At 33.6% G+C, this 22,034-nt stretch overlaps 1 protein-coding gene across 1 annotated transcript in view; it reads right to left on the bottom strand.

The window, feature by feature from the left end:
• Window positions 1–411: 411 nt before the first annotated feature.
• The window catches only part of opn5 (opsin 5), a 78,316-nt gene continuing 56,693 nt past the window's right edge, over window positions 412–22,034 (bottom strand). Inside the window, exons 3-7 of the mRNA XM_088625673.1 lie at window positions 19,216–19,335; window positions 8,221–8,391; window positions 7,142–7,476; window positions 5,755–5,999; window positions 412–4,668 (exon numbers count right to left, since the gene is read on the bottom strand). Coding sequence (XP_088481799.1) covers window positions 4,605–4,668; window positions 5,755–5,999; window positions 7,142–7,476; window positions 8,221–8,391; window positions 19,216–19,335 — 935 coding nt within the window. The 3' untranslated portion in view covers window positions 412–4,604. The remainder of the gene's footprint in view (window positions 4,669–5,754; window positions 6,000–7,141; window positions 7,477–8,220; window positions 8,392–19,215; window positions 19,336–22,034) is intronic.

The following is a 22,034-nucleotide window of genomic DNA, read 5'->3' as shown; positions in this document are numbered from 1 at the left end:
TCCAAGTATGATGTGTAAATACAGTTAGGCAGAAACTCTTTTCACTCCAAATCTCATAAGACTAAAATATAAGGTTTTGGAGATTAAACATCTAAACTATTTTAACTAGTTCTGTTTTTCCATTAGCATTCCATTTGTGTATTGCTGCTATTCACTGAATCCATTCTAAAATGTCAAGTCATAAAACATGCATGGAAAGTTGTATCTTAAATATGTGGTATAAGGGTCTCTAGTGTCTGTAGTTATTATCAAAACCCAATAAACATCCTTACTTGAAAGCAGCTGAAAAAACATTAATAAAACTCATACACTGCACACTTCATTAAATATACCATATAGAAGAAAAGTCAAAACCCCATAAATGTAAATGGAGCATAGAAAACTGCAATGCAGTACACAAACACATGGTAGTATTGCTAAAATTGACATATATACTTTATTTTACAATAGTGCTTTATTAGTTACACCACAATGCACAGACCGGTCGAACACTATACAAAACAATATGTCTAAACAATATTCATTCAGAAATTTTGCTTTATCAATTTGCTTTATTCTCTTAAAGAGTAACAGTGCTATTGGACAACAGAATGTGTAATATTCTTGAATGCATTGGCTGGAAATCAGTCTTCCTTCCATCAAACTCACTGTTGCTGTTTTAAAATCATGAACTGAATATAGAACAGTATGTTTAGAAATCCTTCAGATGGTTAAGCTCTGGATTGCGAACTGGGCAGCAGAAAGGGACATTAGTCTCATAATGTATAATGACAGTATTATTCAGATACATACATCATTTTACAATTATTGCAAGTTCAGATGTTTTTACCAGTACCCCTGTATCACAAATTTAGATAGGTTAAAGGCTTCACTAAACCAATGCACATGGTTTTTGAAATATGAAATATTTATGAAATATTCAAGTCGTTATCAAAGGACGTTTAAATAAAGTTTGCAAACCAATCCAGTTCTTCTTTCATACTGGTTCCATTAAGCTTAATCCATATATTTTAGTTCATTGCCTCTCTGTGTCCAAAATCAGAGGTACATTCTGTCATATATGCAAAACTACCTACTGTATTTATATGTGTATGATCATTTAAACTACATGTGAAATCTGTAAATTTTTATGTAGACAAAATTAAAAAAAGCACATGCACAGCCAGCAAATCTTAAGTATTACATCAAACTAAAATTTAATAAAAATACATGAATGTTTTTTTCTGGAAATAAAACCAGATCATGTGCAGAGTCCATTCTGCTTTTTATAGGCAATTTATACACATTCTAATGAAATAAAATATTTAACACAGTAATGAAAGAAGTATCTCACTGTCTTAAATGAACATGTATTCAGCTTGTACAGTATAAAGTACTGTATACTAAACAAGTCTTTGATTAGGTAAAAGTTCAGTGTTGGATCTTTCAGTTATGTCAATCAGTATGGAGAAAACTATTAAAGAATAGAGCCCACAGTCTTTTCCTGAGAGATTGTTTGGAATATGTGCCAAAGAAAAACTTCAGAAAACATTGAGTGCACAACAGCTGCTTTGTAACTTAAAGGTGAGACTAAACAACATCTTCAATCTATATGTTAAATCATGAACACTGTATGAACAAATGCAACATACTACTGAAGGTTAAATACCTGAGATTCTGCATATGTTACTGCATAACATAGAATAAAAACTATTTTTAAATTTTCTTGTTTTTTTTCTTCTCTCTGAACTGACAAGAAGTGACCATTCATTTTTGGAGTGATTTCCATGACAATGATACTGTTCCTCCAAAACAAACACTCAAAAACAAAGCATATGGTTCATGTTTTTAGGAAAAACTACATATTTTTGTCTTAAACTGCAAAATACCCAGAATATTTTGTATTATTTTTCTCTTGCTCAGAAGTCACTGAATATAGTTGGTTATCAAACATATCTTATTATATTTAAATAGCAAAAACTGCATTGTTAAAGTAGAATTTGCTTCCTGTGACCCTATTTTATGAAAGCAGATGGACATCTCAAGTAGGAAAGATTCAGTTCACATGAAATGTTCTTGTTAAATCTACTGTGTATTAACTAAAAACTCACTGGCACAAAGAACGAAGATGACAGTTAAATAATCAGAACATTAACAGAGATACGTAGTAATATTATATTGTATGACAAACATTTAGGTTTTCCTAAAACTACCTGTCCCATATATGAAGTTAAGAATCAGCAGATCACTTGATGGGGGTTACAATCGCCATATTCAAATCCATTCATGCTGGTCACCTTTCTAGGAATGGTATTAAAATGATAAATTGTCTACAAAATGCTACTCTCACAACCTGACAAAGTCAACAATAATTGAAAAGCTAGTGTTCTCATAATGTGGAATCCAATTCTCTTCTTTTTCGAGTGGCTCAGTACGGAGAAGGGTTTGTCACAGAGAGGTGACAAGTGGAATCAGCACACAGAGAACGACAGACTGTCATCCAAAAGACACAATTCTTTATCCTGAAAGTAGCCAATGGTGATTCCTGCACAACCCATACGAGAAACTTCCCTATTTATCTCCTTATTTACAGAAATTACTGTAGTTTTTCTTACTGTGTTTAAGTGTAAAACTCTCAATTAAAGAAAAAAACTGTTGTAAAACTCTAAATGTCAGACACAGTATATCAGGCTAACATACAAAATGTGAAATCTGTTTAATGGCCTACTCAATTTTTGGGATACTACTGTCTCAAATAAAGACATCTTTCAAATGCTAATTGCTATCCATGAAAACTACTCAAATAATGTTTTGTTTTGAGAGAATTATAACTCCTTACAGCAAATGACCTTGTCCATGTGAGAATGCAAGGAAAAATACTGATAATCATCACATCTCTCCATAACAGGATGTGAAGAAACAGTAGCAGTTTGCAACAATGCAAAGCAGACAGATAAAGTTGTTGGTTATGGTTAAGGACAACTATAAATACATACTGATATCCACAAATTAAATTGAAGTAATTATAACTTACAATGTCATAAACAAATGTCTGAAATGGTTCCTGGATATCCAACTAAATCTGAGGAAATCAGGGCTGCTGCCTCAATTACTGTTTTTGGACTGAAAATCTGTAAGTTAGTTAATATACTGTATTTGTCTATTTGATATTACAGAAAATGTTGAATACATTTTCACATTACTGTACTGCTGGTGTGAATTCACTTTTTTGTAGACCAAGTAATTGTGCTACAATGTGAGCAGATTCTTTGTGAATAGAAACTATACATGTGTCCATGTGCACATACATATCTAAGACATGTTCTGTAGTGCAGTAGGAACACTGTGAACATTGTTGTGCAAAATACAAAACTTGTAATAGAATAAATATGCTTTTTCAGAGGAAGATGGAATTTGATGCACCTGTCAAGAACCACAAATTCATGTACCTTGATGAAATGAGCTTCAATCAGGACAAATGTTGGTGCTGTGGTTCAGAATGCTACTGAATAGCCTGACACAGTCTATGTGCAGAGAAAGCAGGAAGAGAACATAATGATGTGCAGTGCCATATTATAAAATGGTATTGTGGCACAAAGTCCTGTGCCCAAGGGCATACAATGTAGCCCATCTGCTGTATTTTCTGGATTTGCTGAACAATCACCTTGCCTAGCCAATGAGTCAATTACATTTGTCATGCTCTGGGATAATGTAAACATCCATAACACATTGGTAGTACAAGTGTGACTCACAGTACATTCAGAGTTCATCATTATGTTCTTGACACCCAATTCACTATTTCTCAGGGAATTATTTTTGGCCTGTAGGTGGAGGGTGTATGACCGCTGCTATTATAATCAAGCCACCCTCAACTACTCCATGGATGAAAAATAAAACAGAGTGGAGCAGTGGTAATGGCAGATAAGAAATTCAAAAGTCCTTTTTTCAACTGTGCCATGCTACTGAGGACAGTAGATGTAATGTAGATGAAAATGTATCACCACATGTTGAAAAGAGATTCACCCAAAAAACATTAATATGGTGCATAACTTGCATGAAAATACATGCTATATATTATTTTTATATCTTAAATAATTTAGAAATGTTTTGTGCACAGACTTTTGGAAGTGTTTGCATTCTGATTTTATATTGCTCTTATTTTGTGATTGATATGAAAATCTGAGAATTCATATGTGTTTCTTCTTTAGTATGTCCGCAAGCAGCTGCTACTGCTACTGAATAAAGAAATAAAATGGTAAGAAACTGTACATCCCTAGCCAGAGCTGACTAAGAAGACACAGACCATCATGTATGTTACAATTGAAGTAATAGAAAATTACTTGAAGAAAATGTGACTTGAAAGTGTGAGTGCATAAAGAGCTTTACAAAATGTAAAAAACCCATAGCTTTTAGTGCTGGCTTGGATTTCAGATTCAGACAATAGAACATTAAACTCTACAGACAAATCAAACAGCACCAGATATTTAACAATAAGGAAGAAATATACTGTTTTGTATCAATTCTAAATGTGACCAGGCCTAAAACAATAGGGGGTCAAGTGCACAGATAACAAGGTGTCTTTCCAAAGCTGTGTCCAAACACAGAATAAATAAGAGTTCTTGTTTTCATATTTCTGTGTGGCATTCAACTGCTGATGTACCTTTTACTGCTGCAGAAATTGAATAAAACCTGTGGAAAATACAAGAATATATCAAAATCAAACATCCAAACATTATTTGTGATAGTAGTATTAGTTGTTATAATACAATTACTTTCAAAATGGACCTTATAATCAAAATTTCCTTTGCTTTATTATCTTGCCTTTAAAAATAGAATGAGTATTATGATATACAGATATTAATAATGAGCATTATTAAATAAACACATTATATTCAAGCAGCAATGCAAGTATAGAAAACCAAGAAGGTCAAATGTTTGTTTTACTTTACTACTTGACCTACAGTACATGAAAGTAAATATTGTTTTATTATCTTTATCACATCATTTTTGGATTAAATCAATGACTTTTTTGCTATTTTCTGTAAGGCCTTAAATGTAATTATTTCCTTTATAATCATTAAAATATTGCACAAAACAAAAATGAAATATAAATTATAACATAATACAATGTATTATGGCATTGTATAAATAATGTAATTCAACACATCTCCATAATGCCACATTCCTGCCATAGACATGGCTGTTGTACCCTTGAGCAAGGTACTAGTTTCTCTAGGCCATTCAGTGGGGAACAGCACTGGAAGGTAAATCCTGTGATGTCCCATCCAGTTAAGTTCTCTCTAGTCCTCTTTATGTGAAACAAGCATAAGATCTGACCCAATGAATTGTGCTTTTCCCTCTGCCCTTGATTGTATGGCTCCATATTTGGAGTACTGTATGCCCTTTTTGTAGCACATTTGAAGAAACTTCTCCTAAAATATATTAATTCCATAATAAGTATATTATTAATTTGTACAAAAAAGGGTGAAACATAAATTAAAATGTCAAGTTAATTTAATAAACAGATAAATCTGATGTCTGAAATTTTAAATTGTCAATATGTTGTTAATTTTGCCTTATTCATTAAGTTTCTAAAACTCAAAAAAATGAAATTAAAAATATATTTCTTGCATGCTTTTGCACAGTGAAAATGTATTTCATAAAACTAACATTTTATAAAGAGAGCTGTTTTTTCTTACAAGGAAATATGGCGCTACTAAATATTCTGTTTGCTTTGACATTTTTACATCTCCAATTTAAAACGAAGTACAGTACCTTGAGGTGTTATAATATTTCCGTTTCTTGAAGGTTCTAAAGCAGGATAGTTTCACACAGGTATTTTTACAATCAATAACCTGGTAAATAATAGGATTGTACATAGCTGACGATTTGGCAAGCAAGGTGGGCACTACAGAAGCTGGAATAGGAACTGAGTCAGGTTTCCCAAACGCAGACCACACTGACACAACAGCATATGGGATCCAGGCTATCAGGAATCCTGCACAAATCAGCATTGCCACCTAGAGAATACAAATAGAATGACAGGTTTTATCATACAGAAGGCAGTGTGGTGTATGTATTAATCAGACAGGAAGAGGACACATGATCATTTAAAAAAATATTTATTTGAATTACTATTCTTATTGTATTATCTCTCTTATGCAAGCTGGAAACATAGAATAAAAAGTAATTGCGTCTGTGGATACATATAACTCAGTGTTAAATACTACAGTACACAGATGAAACTTCCAGACAGAAAATTAGAGATACATTTTCCACTTATTATAATTACCTGTAGACCATCCTAATTATTTTCTAGGTTTCTTTTTTTTCTATTTGAACAGCTCCATCTTTTCAGCCTGTACACAGCACTTTTATTTAGCAATTTTCAGCAGAAACATAAGAAATAAAAGTTGCTTTAAAAAAGCTAATTAAATCATAAAGGTATGAGTCATATTTTGTTATACTTTTCTTTATAATAATCTAAAGAAAAGGCTGTTTCTTGCATAACATACTGTACTTCTAGGTTTCCTCAGCTCTTTGATCTTATAACCTATATTGTGAAAATCTTCCTTAAAGCTGTTCATTCCTATGGCCTTTCAATTTTTAATTATAGGTTAAAACAGTAAAGGAATACTGGAATAATGCACTTCTTACTACATACAGTAGTGTAGTGTAGTACTGTACCTCTTTCTTTGATACTACTGAATACAAATTAGTACAGACTGAATCAAAAGAAGCATTAAGAAGAAACATGCTGAGTACTGTATATTTAGTACTACGTTGTAAGTATTATTTTTTTAAACAACATTAAAGTGTTTAAACTATTCAAACTCTGAAGGTAGCAGGAGTGCAGTAAGAATTTTTTGCTGCACTGTTGTATATTTAGTAGGATAGTACAGAATATGACATCATGTATATGAGTAAACCCTCAGTAAGTACAGTAACTGATTCCTTATTATTTATCTAACCCAATTTCCAAACCAAGAAAACAATTACTAATAATCTACACACTTAATCATAAAAATATAGATTTAAAAAAAAATACAGAGAGGAAACCATGGATATTAATGTATTTATCTTAGGAAAAATGCTCTCCTATGGTCCTTTCTTTTTTTTAACAAAGTTTTTAAGAATTAAAAGATGCAATTGATTTTGTTACCTTTGTAAGTTTTATTTCCAGAATATGGCTATTTTGATTCCTGGTGTCAAAGTGGGCAACTTCTTTGGCTGATTCTTTGACTTTGAAAATAATCTTGACATAGGAGAAAACAATTATTGCAGTAGGAAGGATGAGGCAGAAGAACAATATTGACATCACAAAGCTCTGCCCTGAAAGTGAAGCTTGTGCAAGCCACCAGTCCAAAGTGCACGATGTGCCAAAAGGTTCAGGTGCATAATTCCCCCATCCTATCAATGGCATGGTGGCCCAAAATGCAGCATAGGACCAAATAAAACCTAAGCACAGAAAGGCATGGTTCCTCTTCAGCCATGTACCTGAAAAATAATTTTAAAAGAAAGCAACCAATATTCAGACTGAAAGTAAGAGTTCCTGAGTAATATGTATTACTCAAATATTTTGGATGGAAAGAGAGGGAACACTGTTTATTCTTCGTCAGTATAATTCCTGAGAAACTAGAAACTAATATTCTGGCATCCCTGAACAGACAAAAATGTCTTCTAAATTAGAAATAGTAAAATCTGAAAGTCTTTAAGGAGAAATCATTATCATATCTCTATAAGAGAAAACTTTCATCCATTAATCACAGAGTTCTCATTCAGAAGCACCCTTTTTCCTAAGGCTGCTATTTTTTTTTTTGGTTTGTTAATTTTTCATTAAATTTATTCATTTCATGAATTAATTATGAATTATCAATTACTTTTATTTTATATTTTCCTCACTTTGGGATTAACAACTTCCAAACCCATTTGAAGAATTGTGACCACAGACAGCTAATAACTCATTCAAGAACTCAACCACCAATCTCAGGAATGTGTGAGGCCTTTACTAGTTAAGCAATACAATCATCTTCATTATTTTGAATCTTTCAGTTTATGATATAGGATAGTTTTCCCTAATGAACATGGCTGTTAGCCAAAAGCTGACAAATACAGTATTTATTTGCTGGTAAATACAGTATGTATACATGTTAAACTTAAAAATAATAATAAACTTATAAATAATAATTTAAAGTACATATGTCCAACGAAAAGTAAACATATTTCAATTTGAATGCATACCGTATCTTAAATGGCAAATCTTTAAATATCGATCCAGGCTGACTACAGTCATTGTGATGAGGCTGCCACACCCAAAGAAAAAGCCAGCCCAGCCATAAAATCGACAGCCTTCCATTCCAAACAGCCAGCGGTGCGAAAAACTTGAGATAACAAAGAAAGGTTTTCCTGTAACTATAAAAAACAAATAAGACATGCAGCAACATATCAACACTACAGGTTTTGATTTCTCCACTCATTTGGCAATGTGAGACAGTGACTTAGTTATGTGAATACAATTGCTTATTAATGGTATTTATTCTGAAAAAATATATGTGGCTTCTAGCTACATTTAGATATAAAGAAACATTTCAATAATGTGAGCATTTGTGTTTCAGTAAACACATGAACACTGTTAATGTTACCATCTATGAATCCGGTCTGAAATTAGTGTTTTTCAGCAATTTCCTGTTGCTAATATTGACCATTATTTTTAAGTTGTCACTGAAATAAAATTATTGTCTGTCATTGCTGCATCAGAATTGTATCAGCTGCATTGAGGGCTATGGTCCTCAGGGTTTCAAAAAAGTTTTTAACTGCATCCAAGGTGATTACATTTAATGTGTATATGGGCAACTCTAATATACGATATACTGTACTGAATGTAGTGTCTGTGCCTGTTTTGGAACTTTATAAATTTCATATCTAATCAAGCTTTTGGAGGAGGAAGGTCATAAAACGCGAAATTAGGATGTTTACTGATAGGGTACGTATAAATATATAAATAGGGTATGTAAAAATTTTATATTTTGTAAAGGAACAAGTGAAGGTTTATTCCATGCTGAAAAGAGAAGAAAAGAAACAATGTTTTGGTTGTGGAGTCTTGTGGAGAGAGATGGATTCACAGCCAAAATATTGTGTTTTTCTTCTCTTTCCAGCATGGAATAAACCTTCACTTGCTCCTTTATAGCCTACACATGCCGACACAGCTACCTACTAGATAACAGACACTAGATAATAATAATGATAGTAATCTCAACCAAAAGCATATGGACAAACCTTATGGTTTAGTGTTTCATCTCTAACTAGGGCTGATCCCCAGATCAAGAATGAACAAGAACACTTCATGAGCTATTATACTGTATGTTACATTTAATTATAATTAATAAAGCTGTGAAGACAGAGATGAGCATTTTAAAAACATACAGAACATTATTTCATCAATAAACACCTTAACAGAATTGCACAGAAAGCACTGAAACAATAATAGCATACAAAATAATAAACACTCAATGTCTATAAATATACTTTTTCTGTTTGGATAATAGTATTTTCTAAAACTCTTCATGTAATAAATATTTTCACACTACCATATTATTAAGCAACATTAAGCAATTAACCAATTTGAGGATGATGTTATGAGAATTTGATATGCCTGTAGGAAATGTTAGTGGTCACATCCCTTTTTTTGCCATCCTTGTTATCTCATAATTTTGAAATGCTAAAAAATATGATCACATAAGAAATAAGTGCTTTTGAGTTTGTATGTACTGTATTTTCGATGAAAGCGAAAGAAATGGTTTCCAGTTTCACTATACAATTATTCTGAATGATGCACTGACAAATTGGTTTAATATCACGTTTCAATGACACAGCTCAGTGAAAGAAGGAGGGAATGCACACTTGAAATGTCACTGGCATGAACATCGGAATGTGAAGTCACTGGGTAATTCAGAGTCCATCCATCCACCATCACCAAATTTCTGCAAGTCTGCCATAGCTCAGCTCTGAGACCTCTCAATTTCCATGCTGTGTCCAAACACTGGAAAATGAAGTTATTTAAAGAGTAGGTACTGTAATGTGCTCTGTGACGTCCTCTGGATCAGATGTAAAAAATACAGTGACAAGCTCTCAGGAAAAAGGCCTAAGTACAGGTCCAGCCACAATCTAATGTTACTATAAATGGCTGTTTTTTAGAAATGTTTGAGAATTTAGAAATGTTTTTTTGGTATACAAAAAGCAGCTATACAAAACATTTCCACAAACCTCGCAATGGCTATTTCTGATAAGGCTAATCCTGCCTTTCAGTTATTTCTGAAATGTTGCATACAAAAGCTGTCTGCCTTTCTCTGCAAAGAGGAAATTTAGATTTCACTCAGGTCAGTTCAGGAATGAACCCAGATCAGGTCAGGTCCTACAGACTAAATAGCATAAAACTGCTTATGATTTTGAATTCAAAACTATTAGGAACAAAAAACATGATGAGAAATCTGACTAATGCTAGATGAGGCTATAGTTTAAACAAAGTGTCATGAACCTGTTACACACTTCTGTGTGGGCTTGGACTTTTTTTAAAACCAAAAATGAATTTAAATCGTGGTTTAGGAAATTAATGAAAAAGACAAGATTTTTGTCATTCAAATATAATTCTTCTTCTTCGCAGTATGGTTACCCATGGGCTATATATTGTATGTAACGTGTGTATCTCTGCTCAGCCCCTACCAGGATTAAATAACTGTCTCTCTTGGGCTCAGAACTACCTAGCACCATTCCCTTGGCAGCAAATAAGTCTGAAATGCTAGAAGACCTGGTCTTCTACTGCAGCCTTATTCCACACTGTCTTGGTTTCAAGGAGATGATGTTACGTCTGTAAACAAGGTCACTGCACTGAGCCCTGTCAATATATTGTATTGACCAGTGGGACATAATACCATCAGATTCTAAAACCCTATAGAGCTGACAACAGGTCCACCATAATGAAAATGGTCCAAAAGCAAAGTAGTCCCAATAGCACATGGCTATGGTATTTAAATTACTAATTAAATGTTTTTGTAAGTTACTTTGTTAGCATGTTATTAACAGTGGGAACATGAAAATGAATTAAATGCTTTTAATGTGTTAAAAGTACATTATGCACATCATCTCTGACACATTCATATTGTGCTCCAGCACCCAATGACTTACAAATTAAGCCTACAAGACTCCTGATATTTAGCACATTATAGTGACCTATAGATGCAGTCATTTAAAATACACAAAGTGTCATGACAATATCACGAACAGTACCGCGTCTCACCATTTTAGTTTTTTTCAAATAATCTGATGCAGGACTGCATTACTCTGTAAAACTGAGGTGGCTAGATGGATCAAAGCTGTGTATAGATCTCACATAAATCTTATTTTAATAATAAACATTAAAAAGTATTTTAACCCATTATTGTTTTTTGCAGTAATCATAATGTACAGTAACAGATTTTTTATTTTCTTTATTACAAATTCTAAAACAAACAGATTCTGCAATAAATAATTTTAGTTTGGATTTTGATTTTTAAAATATATTTTACATATTGGCTTTGAAAATATACTAATTTTAAGAGCAAGCAAACGCATAAACAAAAAAGTTGTCAGACGTTATTTGAATTAGAAGGCACACTTTGCATTGTTTGCATTGTATTTCATTGCAATACAATTGTTTTGCTTTCCAGCTGACACAAGTCTGCACTATATCAAGGTTTTTCTTTAAGGAACCAAAATTATGGCCACAGAATTCAAGCGGGCCATTGAACTTAGTGGTGTGTGTCAGAGTGATAAGGTAGCAAAGAAGAAAGCTAACAACTGTTGAGAAACATATACAAAAAACCTACATTTGACTAATAACATTTAACTCCTTTAGTCAAATTATAGGTAAACAAGTTTACATTCCCACCACTAGCGTCATCTTTGACCTTAATTACATTATTTGGTTACAAACCAAATATCACATTGTCACAAACCAAAACTGAGCTGTATGTCAGTAAAACCTTTAGCATTTACAGTGAATGCTCAACTCCAAGAAGAGGCTTAAACCAACCTGTCTTACTCGTGCTCAAGAAACTACAATTTTCTAGCCAGGACACCACAGCCCCAACCCTTCTTCCACATTGCTGACCATTCTTATTTTAATATACAAGTCAAATGTAACAACTGTGTCCACAGCTGTTCCAAATGATAGACAATCAACTTCTTTTAAATGGGAACTGCACTCCCAATTTCTCAGACTGGTTGTTAAATCCCGGTAACAAAATAAATTCATTAACAGTATAAAAAATATATAAATTAAATTATTCAAAATTGTGAACTTTGTAAAAGTACTACAGACGCAGCCATTCAAAGTGCGCGGCACAGACACGTACCGGAGGTACGTGATTGGTTGACCGACAGGGGCACTCGTGGTGCGTTGGTCGGTCATAGAAAGATTTAAATGTCTTTACTGTGCCCGTTTTAGTATTGAATATTTATATGGAATTTTACCACTGAAGGGAAATCTTAGTAGCTGAGCATAAAAAGAATAGGAGCATAACGCATGTGAAGGCCATAAATGATATTAATTTTGGAACATAAACATACAATATTACAGTATATGGCTGGTCTCGGTACTTTAAAGAAAAAATACACACCAGTATTCCATTTCTCCCTAAACATTTTAAGCATCGAAGTCTTTAACATGTGAAATAGCGTGTAAAAAAGAGGTAGTTTTAAGCTTTTCTGCTAATATAATATGGAGTCGCGTATCTAAAGAAATTAATAATGATATAATTATATTCGTGTACTGCGAAAGGGCTGTGTAGGGCTGTTTCACCTCTCTTCATGTGAATGCCCCAGTAGCCTACTGGTTTACATGCCTGTCTAGTAACCCACAGGTTGTGTGTTCAAATCCAGCTGGCGCTGTGACTTTTTTTTAACATACATTTCTTTGAAAAAATAGAATAGCAATATTATGGACAATTAATTGACTTTTTATATTTCTAAATATCACAACATGATCGAATTTAAGTCATTTTTAATAACAACGAATATTCACCTTCTTTCCTTCTGACAACTGTCCCTGCTTCTGCTTCCTGCTTCTATCGTGTGTGTTTTTTTTTCAAATACATTTTGGAAAAGTGTAATCTATACTAAAAAGCTGTACACCAACTGCTATATAGATACATATTGGCAGCTTTTAACTCCGCAAGTCACACACCAATACTCCATTTCTCCCTAAACATTTTAAGCACCAAAGTCATCACTCTCTGCAGGAGTGCTGGCTGTGACGAATTAAACCGGTTTCACAGGTATTTTCAAGTGGTCGAGTCTTCAGCGGGAGGGGGGGGACAAGCTGAAAAGTAACAAAAGTAACACCCACCACAGCATTCGTTGATCTAACTAACAAGGATGGGACATTAGCTAGCCAATATGATAAAGGAATAACTTTTTATTTCTTTAGCACATTTATTTGAACATTTCCATCGATTGTACAAGCACCGAAAAACTGTTCAATCTCTAGTTCGTCGGGCATTTTTTCTTTTACGATAACAGAAAAACTCCCTTGCTTTTAACAGATATTGAGATTTGTTGATAATTGGAAGACGGTTTTGCTTTAATGGTTTGATATATTTGATTTTATATTGTGGTTGTAATCTATGTTTTTGGTTGGTATTATGTTTATATGGTTGTTTTTGTTGGTTGGTCGTTATTATGGTTATTATGTTTATTGTGTCATTTTTGATTATTGGATGAAATAATCAAAAGAGAGAGAGAGAGCGCCTTCTTTTAACTTTTGTAGCCAAAGGGCCTTGCAGATCAGATTCCCTTCCCCCTACAGAAAGACAGACACATGTTTTCACAGTTTGAAAGTCGCTATTCAGACGCAGGCGCGGCCAGCATCACGTGGCACTGCACCTCAGTCGGCGCCAGGGCCCAGAGGAACGCCTGGAGCGCTATCTCCCGGTGGGCCTCCTCCAGGAGAGTAGGGTAATCCTGGCGGGCTAAGTAGGCCACGTCTGCGGCTGTTACCTTCACTGTTACCTGGATACCTCTTTATTTAGAACTCACTCTTCCCCCTCTCTGTCTGGCTTCTTTTAATCCTTCTGTGCCCAGATTGCAGCGGGTAAGATATTTTTCCAAGAAAAAAAAAGAGAAATTTCACCAGAGCCCCTTCTCGTGTCTAATTTTTAGTTTAGAAGGATTCAAGCAGGATTTTGTATGAAAGGATCAACTAAACTCCATTAATATAATTATCGAGTGGTATTAAATAAATACAGCTTTTTAGTATAGATTACACTTTTCTAAAATGTATTTAAAAAATAAAAACGATTACAATCTAATCTTTCCACGTTTGATCCCAAAATCCCAAGAAAAATAAATCTAAACGGGGAGAAAGCTATGCTGAAAGTTTATTAAGATACTTAGAAGACAAAGATAACAATTTATGTTGCATTTGTCTGATTGTGAATCGAAAAATACATTTAATTAACTGCTCTCAGTGACAGCTGACAATCCTCCATACACTCAAGTGAAATTTGGAATGCCAATGTAAATGTCGTATTTACAATTTGTTGATAATAGAAATGTTAAGTTCTCTAAAGCTTTGTGAGGCAGCAAAAGGCAGCAAAAGATTCGAACACCCTATATTGTAATGAGCTGCTGAGCTGAGAATGGGTTATGTTCCTGCTATCAGAGGGGGTGGAAAGTGCCCGCGGTCATTTAATTAGTATTACAATTCGCACTGATTCCCTTGCGAAGATATGGACATAAGAATATTCATGCGTGGTCAAAAAATGGCATTAGGCACTTAAAATTAATATGGTTAATAATAGTAAACTGTAACATGCTGTTACAAGATCGACTAAACTGCGATCTATCGCTTACGCCTGAAATTGGAGCTGCTCGCCGCGCAGTGAATAGCGACTAATAAGTCTGTCTTTCTGTGGGGGGAAGGGAATCTGATCTGATCTGCAACAGAGCTGTTCAACTGGTTTTTGTCGGGCACCTCAAGTGTCAGGTGTAAGCGATAAATCTATTTAGCTGAAAAGCTGTACAACACAAGACATTTCTTTACTCTAGGTTTCGTGAAAAAGCACATTGTGCTGCTGTAATACAGTTTAAAATAATTAAAAGTCTAAGCAGTATCAGCTTATGTATGGGTTGTAATTTAAAAAAAGTCAAAAACCGCACTCAAAATGCAATTAAGCGCTTTATGGCAAGAGGAGACACCCAAATTAATAATGTAACATGCTACTGTTTGTGCATGAACATAGTTACTCTATACTGTTATTTCTTTAGATATGCGATTCCATGTTTTTCTTTAATCCCTGGTGGGACCGGGCGTCCATAAGAATCAAGTTATAGGTTTCATTGCGCTTTGACAGAAACCAAATTATATCGTTATTAATTTCTTTAGATACGCGAGTCCACATTATATTCCCTATTAATCAAATTCTAAAAGTATGCTTGTTGACTCCGGTATCGAGCATATTCGCAGAAAAGCTTAAAACTACCACTTTCTATACACGTTATTTCACGTTAGTTAAAGACTGCGATGCTTAAAATGTTTAGGGAGAAATGGAATACTGGTGTGTATTTTTTCTTTAAAGTACCGAGACCAGCCAGATACAGTTTACATACTGTATGTTTATGTTCTAAAACTAATATCGTTTATGGATTTCACACACGTTATGGTAAAATTCCATATAAATATTCAATACTTAAACGGGCACAGTAAAGACATTAAATATACATATACATACTATATACAGTACAGTATACATGTTCCTAAATCAATATCTTCTATGAGCATGTGAAAGGCATGGTAAATTGGAGATTCTCAAAAAAATAACTGTACTTTGCATGATTGGATCAACGAAATGCTGTGGTGTTACTTTTACAAAGGTGAATGAAAAAAAGAATGTGGTCCAGGGCAATACTTTGAGTTTACAACTTGTCCAAGGTCATTCATTATACTGTAAATATTATTAGTAATATCTTCGGTATAGACTTTGATGGTGACAGCTCAAACATGAGAGGTTGAGCTTTATAAGCTCCACCTTGCGGAAATTCAGGATACTATTATTTTATTTGCGGTATCATGCGGTTTCATGCAGTGCTATGCGAGAATATACGGTATTAATACCGTAACTTGCAGTATACTGTGTCAAGCGAACTGAAGAGTCTTTTTATATTTGTGAAAACATTCCAATTTAAATGTAATATGGAATATAATATTAATAATATTAATAATGAATGACCATGGACGAGCTGTAAACTGAAGAGAATACACATTAAGTGTTGTCTTTTCATCTTGGAATTAACCTAGAGTGATCCTTTTGGCTATATTTTTTACATAGCTGGATGTGTAAAAATAGTTTGTTGTTATTATAGCTTGTTGTGAACATGATGTGCATCTTTCAGGTTTACAATAAGAAAATTAACTTTAAAGTTTGATTAAGAAAAATATTTGGACTGGTAGTATATTGTTGACTAGGGTATTATACTATTATACTATGAATGAGTCCCTGAGGCATATCGTTCAAGTTTCGGAATTATAAAAAAATAAATCTTTGATGATTGCACGAGTGAAAAAGGTACCTCTTCAGTGAATCTGACAAACAGCTAATGTTGCTTAAAGAATTTAAAATCAATTTGACTGTACTGTAGCTCTCATGTAATTGAGCAGAAAGTCACCTTGCTCTTACAAACGGCTCTGTTAGTGTTTGTGTTAAACTTTGCACCCTTCTGAATGGATTTTTATCAACTTTATCACCTTTGTCCGTCTGGGGCGTGGGGGTATATCCCTTCCACAGTTTAACATCTGATATATCCTCAGTAAACCGAGAGACTAAAACCCGCTGTCGATAAAACAAAGGAATAAGTAATAGGTTTATTCCATGCTGAAAACAGAAGAAAGGAAACACAACATTTCGACTGTGGAGCCTTCTTCGGGTGTGTCAAAGAGTTAAAGACTTTGATGCATAAAATGTTTATGAAGAAAGTGGAATACTGTTGTGTACTTTTGATTTAAGCTACCACTACCACCCATATACAGTATGTATTGTATATTTATATTCCTAAATTAATATAGTTTATGATGATATGACTTTCAGGGACGTTATGCTCCTCTTATTTTTATGCTCAGCTATCAACATTTTCTTTTAGTTGTAAAATTCCATATTAGTATTCCATATTAAGCGGTTTTAAACATGCATGGCAGAGAGATTAAATGAAGCAATCATTTCACTAACAACTAATGCACCACAAGTGTCACCTGTCAATCATCTTTGGCCAGCGAATCATGTACCGTATATATAGCTCAAAACCGGGGTTTTACCGTACATTTTGAATGGCTACATCTGTATATCATATATATAATCTCCTTGGGGCTGATCTGTTTTTAAGGAAACATTATCCTGATATTACCCATTATCTATTTCTTTATTGTAGACAATGCTTTGAAAAAAACATCTCCTGCAGAATGTTTCTGTACAATTCTGCAATATTATTATGAACAGGGTGTCTGATTTGCAGCAGCTTTTTATTAACACACCTCTCTTAAAACTCTACACTTTTTAAGCAACATGTAAATACATTATTACAAATTCTTAAAATCAAATTTAAATTTACAAACTGCTATTATACAGTATATCTGAGACAGCATATCAATAGATGAATAGCAGTAGAATATTTAATTCTGAAATAGGTTTTGTATTATCTTTCATATAGTACGTGGTACAAATAATCAAAAACTGTAAATATACACTGGAGGCTAAATTCGATTTTTGAAGATGAGAGACAGGAACAAGTTATCAGTGTCACCTTTGAGCTATGTTCAAACTACAAATAAAAGGAGAAAAAATCAGACGTTCATTCACGACATGAATATAAGATGAACCCAACTTTCATTATAATTTTTAAACTTTTGTGGTTTTATAAATCAAACCGTATTGGCTTAAACAGTAAATGTAATTTACTGCTCTGTCATTAAAATTGAATACCTGCAACCAGAAGCACCAATTAGGATGTTGTCTCAACATTTAGGAATATCTGGAATAGCTAAATATAAGCACTTTGGTGTGTTACATAAGTAAAAAAATCAGGAAAAATGTATTTAAACCAGTAAAATCTAGAGTATTGATCCTCACAGTCACAGGGAGCCACAGACAAATATTAACTTATTTTAAAAAAATCAAAGAAGTTGTTAAATTAGTCATTAAGAACTCAAATAGCTAGAATAGAAACCAGAATAATCTGGTTACTTAGTAGGAGCAGGATTGAAGATTGTTGATCTGTTGTATGTGAAGTTATCATCAATACTGACTAAAATGAAAAACAAATTATAGTAAAATAAAGTATAAAAGCATTAAGATATGTGGCTTTATCCAGATGTTCCTATTTGTGAACCACTTCAGTGATCAACAGAGACTCTCATGTACTAGTTTATTATACATACACTAATATTATGTCAAAACTGAATATAATATTTTTTATCAATTCTGCTGCTATGGAGTTTACTCTCAACGAACAACAAAACAAAAATCCTATCAAATTCTTATTGTAATGCTTTCTGCATTTCTGTTTTTTTAACAAAGTCAATTAAGTCATTGTTACTCCTGATATAGTCCTGAGGAAGAACTTTAAAGAAAAGAATAGCTTTTAATTCAGTGATTGCAAATGTTGTCTGCTTTGTATTGCATAGCAAAATTAAACTATCTGCTACACCAGGCTTATTTAAATTCCCCTCTAATTCTAGTTTTCTAGAAAAGCTGAAAGGCATGGCATTTTTTTTCATGACAAAACAGTGTCGGTCTTGCTCACAAATATTTACAACATTATTTTTTTTCTTTACATTTCCCATTTTTTTACTTCAACTTTTGCCTCCATTGGGCTGTACACTAGCATCACCCTTTAGACTACTGGAATTTGCATCATGTTTATTCTTTTTTACAGTTAGTATAGATTTTCCAGTGAAATAAAGGAGTAAAAAGGAAGGACAGGTTGAAAAGTAATTGTTTTAAATACCTGGTTATTCTAAACAGAAAATACTATAGAGCTTCTAAATGATGCCTGAAACTGCTATTGTAGTGCAGGACTATTAGGGTATTTTGGTGTTCTAATCTCCAAAAAGATGTTTAGTTATTTCTGCTTCATTGTTCATTTTAAATCATGTGTGAAAAACAAAGATCGTTTAAAGTTTTCTTTCAGATCCACAAATAAGAACATAGTTACCTGAAATTCCAAAATCAAAGATTGCTAAATTCATTGTCATCAGTTCAGGAGGTCTTAACTTGGTCTTCCGTTTGAAGGTCATGAAAATGACATAGCCATTTCCTATGGTTGACATAATCCCTAAAAAATATAATGGGAAAAAAAGTTGTGGTTTGAATAGTTGGATTTAACAATACTTCCACTCCAACAACAGATTTAAAAAATGTAAGTTAAGAATTATATGATTAATATATGTTATTGTCACATATATATGTATGCAGTAGGCAACATACAAAATATATATTTCATGAGCATTAAAAAACACTAAACAAAATTAGTTACAAATGCTTTATTTATCCACTTTCTTGAGGAACACCAGTGGTCCTTTTCCTTTTGCCAAGTCCTTTGCAAAAACATAATGATTCACCTTTAAAAACATGACAGTTACATGATTTCATATAGTTAGGCCATAGGTGACTAGGAAGTGTCTCTAGGAATCTAGATAAAGAGTGTAATACCTGGCAATGTAAACATTTTCAGCTTTGAGGCAAAGGGAATATTTGCTGAGATGTAGAGGGCCCAGATGAATGATAAATGATCAAAACAATCATAAAGTTTACTTTGGTTTACTTCAATTAAGCACTAGGTAAATTATTATGTGTCAATCAACAATTCAGGAAGACACCATATAAGAAGATGAAGGACAATGGGCAGATAAGACCACAAAAGAAAGATCCAAGGTTAGAGTTCCTTGTTAGAGATCACCCAGGAAGCCAAGAGAGAGAAAGAGTCTTTATTATCCCCGTGGGGTGGGGGGAACAAGTTGTTTTACAGCAGCAGTGCTGGTGTACAGATGGAGAGAAGAAAAAAAACACAGACAGGAACAACAATATACATATAAATCAAGTAAGTAACGATATGGCTACAGGTATGAGTGAGAACTTAAATCTCATTCATATTTGGAGTTGGGAACCTGTGTTCTGATGGGAGTAACTGGAAATTATTCAACAAGGGGAGTGAAGGATCATCACAGATGGATTTTGAGGGCAGGAAGATCAACACTACTGACCTTCTGACATATTTGACCAGACTCAAGGTAAGTATCTGAACTTTGTTAAGAAAGCTTGCTATTCTGTAGTTTTTAGGTGACTAATTTCCTGAGTTAAGAATCCCTCTTTTGGTTTGTGGGAGCATTTTAGAATAGGGAGATAGGTTCCCATTCATTTGGTGGCATCTAGATTAATAGAGACAGATATTTAAACGCATGGTCTATTCTACATAGTTGAGAAGGTATCTTATCTATTCTTTTAGCCTCTGTAGGCATTATTTAACAGTTGAATAATTGGTAACAGTCTGGGATTTTCTGGATGGTTAGCATGTTAGGCCTCTAGGATGCCTTATTGTAAATTTGTATAAAGGGTACTTGTGTGTTGTGTATAATTTAGTGTGTGTATTGTCATTGTTAATCAACATATGTTTAACCAAGTGTGCCTGAATTATTAATCTTTTCATCAAAACTGTGCCAGATGGCAAAGAATTCCTGTGCTCACTAATCATACAGATGCAGCCATTCAAAGTGCGCGGTACAGACACGTACCGGAGGTAATTGGCTACGGCCTCGCGCGTTGACACAAAATACCACGGTACGTGATTGGTTGACCGACAGGGGCACTCGTGGTCCGTTGGTCGGTCGTAGAAAGATTTACAGTAAATGTCTTTACTGTGCCCGTTTTAGTATTGAATATTTATATGGAATTTTACCACTGAAGGGAAATCTTAGTAGCTGAGCATAAAAAGAATGGGAGCATACTGTAACGCATGTGAAGGCCATAAACGATATTAATTTTGGAACATAAACATACAGTATATGGCTGGTCTCGGTACTTTTAAGAAAAAATACACACCAGTATTCCATTTCTCCCTAAACATTTTAAGCATCGAAGTCTTTAACTAACGTGATACCGGAGTCAACAAGCATACTTTTAGAATTTGATTAAAAGGGAATATAATATGAAGTCACGTATCTAAGGAAATTAATAACGATATAATTATATTAATGTACCGCAACACAATAATTGTAGTGTACATGCTGTAAGATGTCTGTTGATAATGTTTTGTAGGGCTTTTTCAACACTTCTCATGTGACCTTGCCGGTGGCGCTGTGGGTTAGGTTCCTGACTCCTACGTCACACGCTGTGTGTTTGAATCCTGCTGGAGCCATGACTTTTTTTTTTAAACATTTCTTTGAGAAATAAAACTTTTCCCTGGGTCAGAGATTAATTAAAACCTCACTCGCACCAAACAAATTTATATTTCTAAATATCACAACATGATCGAATTTAAGTCATTTTAATAACAATGAATAGTCACCTATGCGTTACAATATAAACATTTATATTGATTTAAATCGCGTTTTGATTTAAATCACGTTTTGATTTAAATCGTAAACGCATGTTTAAATATATGTGTTTTTTGATTCACAATCAGACAAATGCAACATAAATTGATATCTTTGTCTTCTAAGTATCTTAATAAACTTTCAGCATAGCTTTCTCCCCGTTTAGATTTATTTTTCTTGGGATCTTGGGATCAAACGTGGAAAGATTAGATTGTAATCGTTTTAATTTTTAAATACATTTTAGAAAAGTGTAATCTATGCCAAAAAATTGTACACCACCTGCTATAAAGATACATATTGTATCGGATAGGACAGACACAAGAATTCAGACTTGCGGAGTTAAAGCAAGTTAAAGCCTTGATTTTATATATCACCTTTAAAAGTGGCATCTCAAAGCAAAGTAAATACCCAACACTGATTGTACCCATCTGTCATGCTAATA

The sequence above is a fragment of the Lepisosteus platostomus genome, chromosome 3 (genome assembly GCF_059453375.1).
Source record: "Lepisosteus platostomus isolate fLepPlt1 chromosome 3, fLepPlt1.hap1, whole genome shotgun sequence".
Taxonomy (NCBI): Eukaryota; Metazoa; Chordata; class Actinopteri; order Semionotiformes; family Lepisosteidae; genus Lepisosteus; species Lepisosteus platostomus.
The sequence above is the reverse complement of the archived record's forward strand: the minus strand, read 5'-3'. Positions and strand labels throughout refer to the sequence as shown.